Here is a 16479-nt window from a genome sequence, read left to right as displayed (position 1 = left end):
GAATAAATTGCATAATATATTGTATGATGATGTTGTTGCTGGCCTAGAATGGCGTAATGTTGAGGGCTAATACCCTGTTATTGCATAATTATATTGCAGTATGACGATGTTGTTGTTGTTGGCCTGGATTGACATTGTTGAAGGCTCACGCCTTGTTGTTGCATAATTGTTGTTGTTGTGTTGTATTTTATGATGCCGCATTATTGAGTTGCATACATTGTCATGGATTGGCAAACTAATATGGCCTTAAGCCCATTGTGTGATTGAGTGCAAACTCCGAAGAAGGCTTATGCCTTGTTGATGCCTCTAATAATTGGCAATCTGCGAAGGGTGTAACACCCAATTTCTATCCTGTAATTATAAATAAATCAGAGTGATAAAATTTCAACCAAACATGGGATATCACATTTCCAACTTAAAAATCCACGACATAAAACTCATCATAACGGATACATAATACATTTAATCAGGGAGAACTCATAAACAACCATTTAGTCTCCAAAATAAATCAACTTTAATAAATAACCATGCAGCGGAATCACAATTTTAAACCTTAAATAATTCATAGCGTCTTGCTCGACAATTTAAACCAAAACAAACTTCTCAATTAACAATTGAAATTCAAATTAACAACAAAATCAAAAAAGTGTTCATTTCCCTGAGTGCTACGTATCAGAGCGAAGACACCAATTGAACTCAATGAAGCTACTAAATCTTCATTCTGGATTACCTGCACGTTACCAATATAAAGGCAACAACGAAACAAAAGAAAGAGTGAGATATCAACAACTATAAACAAGTGTATGATAAACAGTATATTAGATCAGAATCATACAACTTTGCCAACAATTTTAACAAAAGCAAACAACAACCAACCAATAAACAACTTTATATCAACATCAACTTCAAATATGCAACTCAAATGCGACTCAACTATGCATATGCATATGGTACCATTGGAGCAGAACTCCCAACTTAGAAATTGCCAGATTATCGAGGCATCAAGACATAAGCCTTCAACTTTGAACTTTTTGCCAATCCAGGCCAACGTGGTGAGCATTAGCTCCAACTTAGAAAATGCGATGTATGCGACCATGACGAATGTCATACCACAACAACAACGGCAATATAAAATATGCATCAACGACAACAACTAAATCAACATTGGTCATCAGACCTACAACTCAAATATGTCCATAAATCAGAACAATTCAACTTATTTCGACTTCACCTGCAAATCAACGTATTCGACGTAATTATCACAAAACAAAACCAACCAAAAATACCTACGAGTGTATACGAATTACTCCGACAATTTCCAATTAATTCCGGTTAATTAATTATACCGCTTAAATATACTAATCAGTATTGTTTCTGTCAATTTTCATCATGCTACTAAATTATTTCCTGTCATGCTACCTTTCTGTTATTACTACTAATATTGCTACATGGAAATACTGCTACATAACAACTCGGTAACTAATTTAATATTCTCCGCTAGTTGCCCTCTACTACTGTGGCCATATTATTCTGCTATCTATTGTACTGCTACTAGCTTTTACTCTCTTATGATATTTACAATAATTATGCTACTCCCAAATAAATACATTTGAACCCTATAATTCTACTGAATCTCTATTTTGTTCATCATGCAACTTTACTGCTATAAAATTCCCCTGCTAAACATGTATGTATATGATATCCTAGTTAAATTAATTAATCCAATCATATATACTGCTAACCCAAGTCATACTTAATAAAATTATTAATATGCAGACTATCATTGATATTATAATAATTATTATTATTATGTATATACATATTATGTAATATTCACACACACACACACACACACACACACACACACACACACACACACACACACACACACACACACACACACACACACACACACACACACACACACACACACACACACACACACACACACACACACACACACACACACACACACACACACACACACACACACACACACACACACACACACACACACACACACACACACACACACACACACACACACACACACACACACACACACACACACACACACACACACACACACACACACACACACACACACACACACACACACACACACACACACACACACACACACACACACACACACACACACACACACACACACACACACACACACACACACACACACACACACACACACACACACACACACACACACACACACACACACACACACACACACACACACACACACACACACACACACACACACACACACACACACACACACACACACACACACACACACACACACACACACACACACACACACACACACACACACACACACACACACACACACACACACACACACACACACACACACACACACACACACACACACACACACACACACACACACACACACACACACACACACACACACACACACACACACACACACACACACACACACACACACACACACACACACACACACACACACACACACACACACACACACACACACACACACACACACACACACACACACACACACACACACACACATATATATATATACACACGTGCCTGCAACCAAAATGAAAAGAACACAAAACAATAAATACATAGGTGTGAGACGCCCACCCTTAAACTATGTGGCCCTCGCCACAATCCTTATATGTATGGGGCACCCACCCTTTAGAGGTGAGGCCCCCGACCCAAATCTTCTTTATTCCTCTTCGAATAGCTTCCTTTAATGCAACTTTCTTCAATTAATTTGCAGACATAAAATCCTCCTACTCATAATACTTCATCAATCATCCACTAACAATTTTCAGCAGGGTTATATCCCAATTTATTATTCAGGCGATTCATAATCAATTTTACCATAGCAACACAACAACACTTATCAACACTGAAAAATAACCTAACGATTTACAGTCTTCTAATTCCCACATAATAAAATATACAACAATATCAACAGACAATTCATGGCACAATTTATACAACCTAATCCCACATATGGTCTATCATATACCTAGTTATAGAGATTGAACTTCACCCTTACCCTGGATTGTAGGTCACTATAATGGTTTCCGGTTTGATTTCACTTTTGGCCTCCGATTGCTCTACGTATTCTTCTCTGTATTACTCCTTCCTTGTCGTTCTCTCTGCAACTTTTCCCAAAAAGCTACGTGACCTAATGTTTGGTTTTGTCTTGCTGACTACTTTTTATTCCTTACTTTTAATCTCTTAATAAAATAATAGGTCTACTGATAGTCTAAAAGGGTCTGCTATACGGTACCCCAATTTTGCTATTTCTCACATACAACTTATGAACGCTTGTTTTGCAATTTTTGTATTTATGACTTGTTTTTTGAAGTTTTTGAGAGGTTATGAACTCTCGTTGATTATGTTGCAGTTGTTGGCACCTTAGATACGTTGCTTTAATACATATAAGAAATCAATCTCTTTTTATAATTAGGAAAATAAATTATTAGAATAAAATTTTAGAAAAGATGCATTGTTTTAATACATATAAGAAATAAATATTTTTTGATAATTAGGAAAATAAATTATTGGAATAAAATTTTAGAAAAGATACAATGTTTTAATACATATAAGAAATAAACCTTTTTTGATAATTAGGAAAATAAATTATCGGAATAAAATTTCAGAAAAGATACAATGTTTTAATACATATAAAAAATAAACATTTTTTGATAATTAGGAAAACAAGTTATTGGAATAAAATTTTAGAAAAGATCCATTGTTTTAATACATATAAGAAATAAAACTTTTTTGATAATTAGGAAAATAAATTATTACAATAAAACTCTCGAAAAGATACTATAGTATAGTAGTGACAATAAAAAAAATGTTTTTTTTTACTTTTTTAGGATTTGAATGGAATATATATAATAGTAGAATTTAGAGCGGTAAGATTGTAAGAAAGACATTTGAAATTCATTTTGACTCTTTTCTCTCTTTCAACTTTTCTTCCACACAGATACTTCATTCTTCTCCGACTCACTCCACTCTAGCAGTTACTTCACCTCTTTCTCTTCCATTTCCACAGGTACTCATTATTATTGCAATATCTCTTCACCTACATCTCTTCCACTATCATCATTTCATCATTCAATTCAACTTTTTTCATTCTTTCTCTTTCAATCAATGTATTAAAAACCCATTCTCTTTTGTCATTTTCTATCAAAAGTTTCAACATAGTTTTTATGTGTGTGTGTTTCTTTTAGCAGATGGCAAAGCCGCTAGTAACAACTATGAAGAAGTTAGAAAACTAAGACTTGAAGAGAACAAGAAGAGGTTTCAGGTAATCTTAAGGGTCATGCTAACATGTGCTCTAAGGGCACATGTTAAAAATACTATAATTAAAAAAAGTTAAATATAATTAAATGCAATAAAGTCATATTTAAAGTTTCGATACATTGAATGCATAAATTTTAAGAAAAAAATTCTATAAATATCTCATTAACTTGTGCCCTTAGTGCACATGTTAGCTTTTTCCTAATCTTAATCAATGGTCAATGTTAGTTCTTTTTGAGTAAGGCTTCTATTGTGAAAATTATTATTGGTATTGTTGAGATAATTATAGATAGAGATAACTATTTGTTGAGGTGATTAGGATTTAGGTATGCTAAACTCTAGTATATATATGACTTGTAATACTGGAATCCCAACCGTTTGCTTTAATGATTGCTTAAAACTTTGTGACTGGTATGTATATATGCTTGCCTAGAAAGTTTAGGACTTTCATTTCATGTTGTTTGAAATTTAGGTTTAAGATTGTGGTTGGGTTGTGATATTTTATTGCAGAAATTGTTGTCTAATTTGGCTTATGCAGCCTCAACAACAGTAGTAGAATCATCGGAAACTTTATGTGGCCTAAAGTTTGAAATTTAGGTTTAAGATTGTGGTTGGATTATGTAATGTATCATAACCCATTATTATCTTATATGCTTGTGTGTGAATTATTCAAGGCTTTAATGTTGGTTTAGATCATGTTTTAAGGCTCTATTTGGTAAAAAAAAAAAGCAGTTGACTAATAAGCTAGTTGATAATTGATAGTTTTTGGGTGATAACGGATAGTTTATGGATTTGTTTAGTAAAATACATTTCTGAGCTTATAGTTTATAACTTATAAGCTCATATGACATTTTAGACCTATTTAGTAACGGTCTTTTCATCACGATATTATAGCTTTATTTTGGTAGCTTATAACTTATTTTCTAGACGCTATTTTAAATAGCGTTTTAGTTTATAGTTTATTTTTTATACGCTATTTCAAAGAACATTTTAGCTTATAGTTTATTACTTATTATTTTTTTCCTTCCTTTTTTTATTCTTATTATTTTAATAAAAATCCACGTTCATCCTCTATAGTTTATTTTAATTTTAAATAAAATAGTTATATATTAAATATTTTTTATGTCATTTTATATTTATAAGTTAGTTGAACCGCTAATTTTACCAAATACTTCAATTAGCTTATCAACTACCAGTTTCAACCATCAACTATAAATTATCAGTTATCAGCTAGCTTATCAGTTAACCGTTATTTTTTACCAAATAGACCCTATAACTGATGACTGGTGACTTATAACTGATAAGCTAATTGAAATGTTTGATAAAATTAGCGGTTCAACTGACTTATAAATATAAAATGACATAAAATATTTTTAATATATAATTAAATTATTTAAAGTTAAAATAAACTATAAAAGTTAAATGTGAATTTTAGTTAAAATAATAAAGGCAAAAATGGAAGAAAAAATATAAGCTATAAGCTAAAACGCTCTTTGTAATAGCGTCTGAAAAATAAACTATAAGTTAGTAAAATAAGTTATAAGCTTGTGAAGAAAAGACCATTACCAAACAAATTTTTTATTGTCATATGAGCTTATAAGTTATAAGCTATAAGCTCAAAAAATTTCATGCCAAACAGCCTAAATTGTTTCAAGAAGCTGTTGTTGCGTACCCGAGTCACATGAGCCCAAAGTTACCCCTACCAGCTATCTTTGATATTGCGGAATTTACTATCAAATGTGGCTCTTACATACAGCCTCAATTGTGTCACAAAAACATCACAAACCTTGATGTAGTAGTCACAATTCTTGGTTTGATCCTCTTATAAATGTCAATAATAGTGGTGACAGTGAGGTTTGAACCTATAGATTTATGCAAATTACTTGTGTCACTCACCACTTCTAACAGAGTACCAGTGGCTTAGATTTTGTTCTAGTTTGGTGATTTCTTACTTTACATAACCTCCCTTTATGTTTTCAAGGAGATCCTCTTATAAATGTTAATAATAATTGTGACAGTTAGATTGGAACCTATGGATTTATGCAAACTACTTGTGTCCATCACCGCTACTAACAAATTCTCAGATGCTTACATTTTGTTTTAATTTAGTGATTTCTTACTTTACATGACTTCCCTTTTTGATCTCAAGGATTTAGGAATTTTGACAATATCGAAGAAATTGACTGAAATCGCAAGTCCAGCAAAGAAGTCCGCGGTAAACTTTCAATTTTGATTTGGTTTAAATCAATAAGGAACCAGCGTTCAATTTTGACTTTTTTTCCTCCTGTTCGTCTGCAGAATCATCTTTACAAACCAAAATCAAAGACTATTGTTGTAGCGGAACCTAGGCGTTCTTCTCGTGCAAGAAACCCAGTTCCTTCGTATCATGAAGAGGTAAGCTACGTTGTTTTGCAAACTTCAAATTAGCATAATGCAATGAATCATCATACAAAAAGTGTGACTCAAGAAAGAGGATTGAATCACCTTTGGATAATGTAATATCTAAAGCTTGTATGAATGCATGTTGTAGAAATTTTTTTACAAGTAATTTGTATTTGAGTTTTATTATACCCTAAGACAAAAAAAGTATGAAAGTTTATCTTTCATGTTTCGTGATTGTCTAGCAGAAGTGTTGTTCACAGTGTATATTTCATTTTATTACAGTTTGGCACAGACCTTCCGAATCTCCAGAAGAGGTCGAGGTCATTTCCATCATCGTGGGAAAGGTGATTAATTTATTACTCAATGACTTTCCTTATATTGCTAATTTAAATATTAATAACAAGGCTATGGGACTCTCAGTTATATTGCAAGGCCACTAGACGAAATCAAAGTAGGTACAAGTCAAGAAAGAAATCATGCTTGGGAGGCTGCAGAGGCACTCCAAATCAATTTGAACTCTTCAAAACCATCTTTTATCAAGTCTATGGTCCGTTCCCATGTTTATAAAAATTGCACTTCCTTTTGTGTGCAATCTGCAATGTAATATTCACTATAATGAAATGATACATATTCTTTATATACATGAGAAGAATAATCTAAATATAACTGTGTTCTTATCAAATCAAATTACAATCTAAATCAATATCTAAACAAATCTATATCATATATAAATTTAGCTTTGCCCTATAACTTTTCTTCGTTCTATTACTCCCTCTATTATATTTGTTGGAGCTCTATTGTATTTCAAAAAGCATGTTTCAGGCTTCATATAACAATAAATAATTATTGTTATATGAAGCCTGAAACATGCTTTTTGAAATACAATAGAGCTCCAACAAATATAATAGAGGGAGTAATTATATACCCTAAAAAAAACAATAAATAATTATTATGACCAACTGACAATAATATTACTGCAGGTTTATATTGTTTATATTGTTAGAGCATTTCCATATGCATATGAAGAAGAAGAGCTAGAAAAAGAAACAAACACTTTGGTGGAAGAAGAAAATATTCATACATCCAAAGCAACAACTGAATCTAAGTCTGCCAATAATAGCGAATCAGAACCAAAGACTAAAAAGCAAAAACTTGCCATTGTATGTGAAGAAGGTCTGTTGGAAAGTAGCATTGAAAAAGATGTTAAACCACAGAGGGCAAATACAGGTAGAAAAACTAAATCATCTCAGAAAAAAATGCCAAAGAAGTCGGAACTACCTACCACTCCTGATTCTGAAGCAAAAATTGAAACACCGAAACCAAAGGCAACTACTATAAGGAACACTAGATCTTCTCAGAAAATAATGCCAAAGATATCTGAAGCATCTGCTACTCTTGAGCAGAAAGAGGAAGCACAAAATGAAAATAATGGTAATTGTTTCGAGTAATATCCCAAAAAGTTTCAAAGTACAGTACTACTATTATGGATCAAGATGGTTACTTATTCTATAAAAGAAGAGCTAATGGTCAAACAATTGATAAAAATGAAATCGAACTTCACAATGATCATGTCTTTTCTTACAACCCAAGGTTATTGATGAAATATGAATCACACATCAAAATGGAATGACGAAACCAAAGTACTTCAATCAAATACTCATATAAGTATATAAATAAGGTTTCTGTTCGAATATCAATTGGTATTACTCCAACAGAGTCAAACACCGTATTTGGAATGAGCAATTTTGATGAAATCAAATAATACCGTTTTTGGACAGAGTCAAACATGTTGGAGAATTCTTTCATATTCAATTAATGGAAGAAATCCAAAAGCTGAAAGACTTTTTCTTCCACTTAGAAGGTGAACATTCTGTTTACTACAAGGACTATGAGTAAGTTGTAATGTTCTACTAAAGCCAAGCGTAACAAAATCATTGCGTACCTCTTGGTTTGAGAAGAAAAATCACTTACTTATAGACAATTTGTTACAAAATTTGTCTATGAGAAGCAATGTAGTTGTCGGAGGCCATAAAAAAAACAAAAATGCTATTCTTACACCAATCCTTACACCTACACTGTATGTACGGACGACACTGTTCATGTACGGACGATACTGTTCATGTACGGACGAATACTATTCATGTACGGACGATACTGTTCATGTACGGACGAATACTATTCATGTACGGACATTTATTTTTAATACCTGGACGTGCATTAACCAACTTCATTACTGCATTAACCAAATTTTTACACGCATTAACCAAGTTTGATGACAGTTAAAAATTATTTTTAATACCTGGATGTTGCATTAACCAACTTTATTACTGCATTAACCAAGTTTAGTGACTGCAAAAAATTATTTTTAATACCTGAATGTCGCATTAACCAACTTCATTACTGCATTAACCAAGTTTTTACACTGCATTAATCAAATACGGTGAACAGTGTTTGGTATAAGTATTTGGTGTAATAAATAGTATAAGAATAGCATTACTCTAAAAAAAAATGATATACCATCGATCGACTAATATGGGTGCCACTAAGTACAAGAAAGTTATACTATTTAAGAATGATATAGTAGACCATGACAAGGAGAAATAAAGACTGAGCACATCTTCAAATATCATCTTCAATGAAGTGTTTCAAAATATATGCTAGGTAGATATTGTTTTATTATGTTCATGCATCACACACTTTCTATATTACATTAGAATCTATCAAGTTTATTATTAATTTTTGTTTTTGTTTTAGTTGGTAACAAAAATCAAAGGTATAATAATTATAACATGTAAATGTTAGAGATTATTACTTAATGTTCCTCCTACATATTATATAACATACCATCTATTTATTTTTCATGCTTTAGATTGTTAAATGAAGCTTTTATAAGTGTGATAGAAGTTAATTTAGGCTATGTTTAAATATTATGAAATGATCAAAACAAAATGAAAAGAGTGTAATGAAGCGAAATGAAGTGAAGCGGAATGAAGATTCTATCCCATCATTTGAGTATTTTAGGACGATGGAAGGCACACTTTCCATCCCGTTCAAATATGAAAGGAAAAAATTATGATGGCAAGTGATGGAATGAAATGAAATTCATACCACTCAATTTCGTTATGTTCCATCTATTTTTAATTGATGCAAATATTTCACTTTTAGGGAGGAGAATGACGAGTTCAAATATTTCATACTCTTATACTATGTACAATTGTTTATATATTCAACACTCTCCTTTTTTACTTTTTAAACTGAAGAAGGAATCTCTCCATTTCTCAAAAGAAATTGATGTGTTCATTACTATACTTTTAGTATAAATAAAAAATATATTTGCACACATTTCAAAAAATTACGATATTAATTACACATTTATACACTAAAACTATGGTAATGGACACCTCCATTTCTTTTAAACTCCACATCACTTCTCTCTCTTTTCCATATAATAATTCAACACCATTTCAATTTTACTGACTACAATGATTTTGTAATAAAATTCAACACCATACCACATCATTTTTATTTCACATTCTTATTTTCTTTTATGTTTTTGTTTTTGTGATTATATACTAATAACAATTATCGATTGAAATTAAATTAAATTAATTAAGAAATAAATATTTTTTTTACTTTTTTAATTTAATAACTTATTTGAATTTTTTCTAATTATATATTCTTAAAATGCAATTCAATACACTAAGCATACAACACACCTAAAATGAAACACACATAACTTAATTAGTACAATAGACTCAACTCACAAACAATATATTTAATCACGAAACGTTTCGAACTTTGCCCATATGTGTCTGGCTAGATTTCCTTGCAATTTGTGATGTACATTTGAATCATGCATCACAGATTTAACACACACATGATTCGCAAATGCAAGTAGCACCTCGGTCGAGAATGACTTTGATGTACTAGACCCACTTGCCTCAGATTAATAATAATCTCTCCAATTCTGAGCATATGCATATGTATCTCGATTCCGAGGTTGCACTCTTGGGCGAGCACTAGATCCTACAGAGTTGGAATCATTTGTATCACTCTCGTGGTCTCTTAGATCTACTACTTATAGAGAAAGTATTTCCTCCTACCTAACTACCATAACGTAGTTGATCACGGACAACGAGTCATTCTGACATTAAAAGGAAATGTCCACTCTTACCATTTGAATATAATTCATGCGATTTTGCCAATATATCATTCTCCGACCACCCGCTTTGTTGCATACACTTAGCGTTGTCATAAGCACCAGTCCATTTATTAAGTATTTTGTTCATATAGTTGTAATGATTTCTGCAGATAGCTCCATCACGGGGAGGATCAAATAAGCAATGCTCATTACACTAATCAACAATTTTACCCCAATATGAATCACTTTTTTGATTTCTACAACACTGTTTGTTCCATATTTAATCCATTCACTAATAGAACTAAATTTTGAGCCAGTGGTCCATTTAGGGCTTTTTCGGCAAGATGGAGTTGAATCCTCTGCATTTGGAGTGGCTTCATGACCACCGCTTGTGCCACTAAGATCCATTTGTGTAAAAAGTTTAGAAAATTCATCAAGTCTAACATTATGAAAATTTTCTTTTTCCATTGGATTAGAAGAATAATAAGGGGGTGCTTGAGATGAATATGACATTATTGATCCATAATATGGACAATAATTTTGATTAGATGACGACATGATGACATTTGGAGGAAATCCATAATTTGGTATATTTTGGGGACTTTGTTGGTTGGAAGATTGATTTTGAAAACTATAGTTTCTTGAATTTGGGTAGTTAAAAGGGTAATGAGTAGAATTTTGGCCATTAAAAGGGGTATTATTTGAATTCATTTCACTAAAAAGATGTTTAGAGCTACAATCAAGAGTTTATTGGAGGCTAAATAGAAAAGTTAGAGTGAAAAAAGTCAAATTTTTTCTATGTCCAAATCAAAATGAACCAAGTCTCTATTTATAGACAAAAAAATGATGAATTTTGGTGAAGAAAATTGATTTACTATGAGATGATTGACCCCAAATAATTAGAATAAGATAAAAATCTGAAAAAATAACAACAATCAATAAGATTTCGCCTTACGTGGCCCCTACTCCCTCCTCATTCGACATGTTGAATATTTTCAACACCAAATAATCCACATCAGTTTCAACACTCCATTCAACACCCCTTTACAACCATTCAACTAGTTAATAATTTTTTCAACTACCCATTGTAAATGATCTTAGGGATGAGAATGCTTGTGCTGACTATCTAACAAAACAAGAGCTGATAATGATGCGACATACCATTATTTTGTAAAGGCTCTGGTCAGAATCATCACTCTCATATTAAGTGACGTTAGTAAAACTTTATTTTTTAAATAATTTTATGTTTTTTTTTCGTTTTCCATTTGTACCAAAAAGAAAATCAATAGTATTGAAACAAGTCATTTAAACACACTCCAAATGACTTGTGGTGTAAAGTCTTGATAGGGAAAAACGACCTTTTTCCCGGGGCACTGAATATAGCAAACTTTCAAAGAACAACATCACATATTTGGAAAGGTATATAGGAGGTGGAGGATCCGTTAAGCGTGACGGGTTTATGGAGCATAGGTAGTGGAAAAGTATTGACCCGTGGAGAGATAGGTGGCTTACAAATGGTTTGGTTATTGAAGAGTTAGATGTTGTAATCCCGTTGAATTTGCTGGGAGCTAAACTATGTGACTTGGTAGATTTACATGGAGAGTGGAATATAACTTTGCTTCAAGGATGGTTACCGGGTAACATTAGGAGTTTGATCATAGCCCATATGCCCCCAAAAGATGATTATGGTGAATATGAATTTGTCACTTATGGAACCTGTGCATGGAATTTTTCTGTCAAAGAAATTTATATGTATATTTGTGATGATAATGCAAATAATATGTGAATCTTATGGAAGAATATTTGGAAGCTGAAGGTTTTGGAGCGCATTCACTATTTTACATGGTTGCTGGCCCATGATAGGCTCTAACAAATCATCGTAAAAGTATAATAGGAATGGGTGGTGACACTTGTCAAATGTAACGCCCCGAATTTAATTAATTATTTAATTAAATTGATCAAGGATTTATTCGTTGGAATTAGTTGGGGTTGGGGTTTATCGTTATTATTCTAAAGACATAATTGGATTAATGTGTTGATTTGAGCAGTTAAGTTGTGGTCGGATTAGTCGGAGAAATACAATTGCGAGTTGGTATTATTTGTGTTATGGGTGTTATTTGGCTTAATTGAGTAATTAGAGGAATATTATGAATTGCGCCTAAGTGGAAGAAATATAACCAATAGATGGGTTATGGGTTAAACCCATTAGTGAGATAGTAAAGGTTAGGGTTTTAGAGATTGGGTCACATAACTTATTTTGGTGGAAAGAAGAGAAAGAAGGAAATAAATAGGAAAGTTAGGGCATGAAGGAGCAGAACTCCATTGAAGAAGGTGAAGCTTTTGCTAAGGTAAGGTTGGGGTTCTTACTCTCTAAGGGTTGACATGATGATGCGTATGGTAGAGGTTAGGTCTCATAATTGAAATTTATGATGCATAGGGAATTGCAATGTTGATGAATACTGGAATTGATAAATGGTTTATTGCGAATTTGATGTATTATTAGAGGTTTAGATAAGTGGATGATGTTGTGATTTGTGTTCAACCTTTAACCTTTCAATTTCATAGTTTTTGTATTGTTAAGATTTGTGATAGATTTCCATAAAATTATGGTTGAAATCATGTTTTGAATGATTATTGTTGATGAAAGACGTTAGCTAGTATTGTTATATGCTTCAAATTGCTGTTTGAGAAGGGTTTGGGTGGTGGAAGTGGGATTATACATGTATGTTTGCTCTGTTATTTCTTTGTATAATCGCGCATCCGCTAAGCAGAGCTGGTCCGCTAAGTGGAGGATGTGAAACTGAAAGTTACTATTTTTAGTCTGCACAAGCCCGCTTCAAGTTGGCTTATTGAATTTGAATTTCCATAAGCCCGCTGGTAGCTCGCTGAGCGGACACTGCTGTGTAAAATTGTTCAAACTTTGAAATGGTGTATCTTTTGATCCGTAACTCCTTTTTAAGTGCCGTTTGAACCTCCATGAAGCTTAAACCAATGCTTATATAATGATAATGATTTGAATAGATTATTGAGAACTTTCCTTAATTACTATCTTTCGATTTAATGATGTTTTGTGATGATGAATGCTTTGTGTATGTTTGTATGCCGTGAAGATGTAGTTGAGATGCAATGCCTTACTATGAATAGTAATGATACGTTGTTGTTTTTGCTATTATACATATCAATATGTACGAGTCGATAAAGATGTTGTATGCTATATGCGATTAATTGTGCGTATTTGATATGTATGAGTCGATGATGATGCCATGTGATGAATTAACAATATATATGAAGTTGAGTATAACGTGTTATGATGATTACTTGAATTATGGAATATGATGAATATGTTGATGTTGTTGGTAATAAGATGAATTCTTGATGTTTGTTGTTAACATGATGGATTCGTTGTTGTTGTGGTAACATGATGGCTTTGTTGTTGTTGTTGTGCTAGTATGTGGAATTTGTTATTGTTGTCGTAGACCCAATGGTCAATGTTGATAAGTTGTGATTGTTACGTATTGTGAAGTGAATTATTGTTGTATGATGATGCAACATAGTAACGTGGTTGTGAAGTGATGCATTCTTATGAATGGTGATGATTTTGTTGTTGTTGAAGTTCGACATTATATTGATAATGTCCGATGGTGATTTAGACGATGTTGTGACGTATTGTTTATGTGGTATTTATGGATGTGCATCATTGAGTCGCATCCATTGCATAATGCATGCCTGAAACTTATGGCAAACTCGATGGCCTAAAAACTATGGCAAATACGACGACCTTAATCGCAAATAGCGACGATGTTGCCAATGGCAAATTTTGATACGTGGGAGTTTTACTCCAAATGGTACCACATGCATTTGCATAAGTTTGAGTCACATTCAAGTCGCATTTGAATTGCATTTGAATCGTGTTTGTATTGTTGAGATGATGAGATGTTTGTTGTGACGTGATGATGAGATGTTTGTCGTGATGTGTTGGAATCTTACTTGTGAATCGCATATATTGTCATGGTTGATTGTTGACATTGTTGTCGTTTCATAAGTTGATTATGTGATATGAATTGTTGAGACGATGATATATTTGTTGTGACATGATGATAGTGTAATTGTGAATTTGAATATGTGGTCTTAATTGATTAATGACATTGTTGCCATTTTGAAAATTGTATTATATTGGTAAGTTGTTTTGTGATGAAAATTGTTGTAAGATGTTATGTGATGCGAATTGGTGAAATTATGTATAATCTATATCTCTTATATTATTTATCATGCATTCCTTTATATTGTAAGATATCTCACCTCTTTGCTGATATTTCCCCTACCATGGGAAATGGGAAGGTATTCAAGATTAGTTGTGGATGTTCGAAGTGACTTTATGAAGTCTTTATGTTGCTTTATGGCAAGTCGAGTTGGTGTCTATTGCTCTGATACGTAGCACTCGGGGGGATTAGTCGTTATTAGTTAATTGTTGTATTCCATGTTGACATTTGTTTTTAAGTTGAATTGAAAGATGTTTATAAGTTAACATTGTAAGTGATGAATGAAGTTTTGTTCCGAATGCTATGTATCTTTATTAAATGCAATATAAGTATGTTTGTTGGGTTAAGTCGAAATGTGACATCCCATCGTTTGATGAATATTTTTAAATGCACTCTGATTTTCGCTTATAATTACGGGGTAGAATTGGGGTGTTACATCAAACGTGCGGGGAGGAGGTGGAAACAGTTTTTCATGTGTTTAGGGATTTCCAGTATGCCATGCAAATCTGGTCCAATAACATCCCTTCAGGTATTACTAACGAATTTTTGCAGGTGGAATTACAAGAATGAGTCAATCTCAATATTGGAGTTAGTAAATGGAGTGAGTTCTGGGCAGTGGCTTGTCATAGCTTATGGACTTGGAAGAATAAAGAATGGCACGAAGACGATTTCATATGACCTAGGCACATAGCTCAATACATCTCAAATCGGGTAAAGGAGTATGTTGAACTAAGAAGTCAACAAGCAGGTACCAATAAGGTGGATAGAAGTGTGACTCTGATAAACTGGAAACCTCCTCAAAGAAATTATGTAAAGCTCAATACAGATGGCGCGTGCAAAGATGTATCAATTTCGGGTTGTGGAGGTATTGTTCGGGATTCCAATGGGGAATTCGCAGGTGGTTTTTCCAAGAACACGGGCTCTAGTTCCGCCTTTATTACAGAGTTGTGGGGTGTGTTCGAATGTCTAAAGTATACGCTCTAGTTTGGAAGAAGGAAAGTGGAGCTAAATATTGATTCCATAGCAGTGGTTGAGGTTATTCTTAAAGGTGTGTCAGAAAGTTATGAAGGACATGCTATGATACGATAAATTACTAGGTTAATTGGAATGCATCGGGATGTGAAAGTTAGCCACACCTTTCAAGAAGCAAACAAATGTGCAGATGCGTTAGCTAACGAAGGCTGCAAGTTACACAACAATTATATTAATTTTTTCGTTGCTCTTAACTTTCTTAGTGCTTTTTTAGAGAACGGTTTTTTAGGGGTTTCTTTTTCTAGGTTGATCTTGGTGTAGTTTTTTTTTCTCTTGGGTTTAAGCCCTCTTTGTTACTAAAAAAAATATAAAAAATCAATAATA

The 16479-nt window shown here is 33.0% G+C and overlaps 1 protein-coding gene and 1 long non-coding RNA gene across 2 annotated transcripts; one reads left to right on the top strand and one right to left on the bottom strand.

The window, feature by feature from the left end:
* Positions 1–4280: 4280 nt before the first annotated feature.
* On the top strand, positions 4281–6735 carry LOC131617466 (uncharacterized). Its single transcript, XR_009288590.1, has 3 exons — positions 4281–4348; positions 6491–6556; positions 6640–6735. It is a non-coding gene; the product is annotated as an uncharacterized LOC131617466 (long non-coding RNA).
* A 4273-nt stretch (positions 6736–11008) lies between these two features.
* On the bottom strand, positions 11009–11575 carry LOC131619350 (uncharacterized). The gene has a single exon (XM_058890455.1). It carries the CDS (start codon positions 11573–11575, stop codon positions 11009–11011), a length of 567 nt encoding a protein of 188 aa, XP_058746438.1.
* Positions 11576–16479: the final 4904 nt, after the last annotated feature.

The sequence above is a fragment of the Vicia villosa genome, linkage group LG7 (assembly GCF_029867415.1).
Source record: "Vicia villosa cultivar HV-30 ecotype Madison, WI linkage group LG7, Vvil1.0, whole genome shotgun sequence".
Taxonomy (NCBI): Eukaryota; Viridiplantae; Streptophyta; class Magnoliopsida; order Fabales; family Fabaceae; genus Vicia; species Vicia villosa.
This window is presented reverse-complemented; position numbering and strand designations above follow the sequence as displayed.

Excerpts from the sequence above, each read along its gene's own strand:
- LOC131619350 (XM_058890455.1), bottom strand. The coding sequence starts at position 11,575 with ATGAATTCAAATAATACCCCTTTTAATGGCCAAAATTCTACTCATTAC.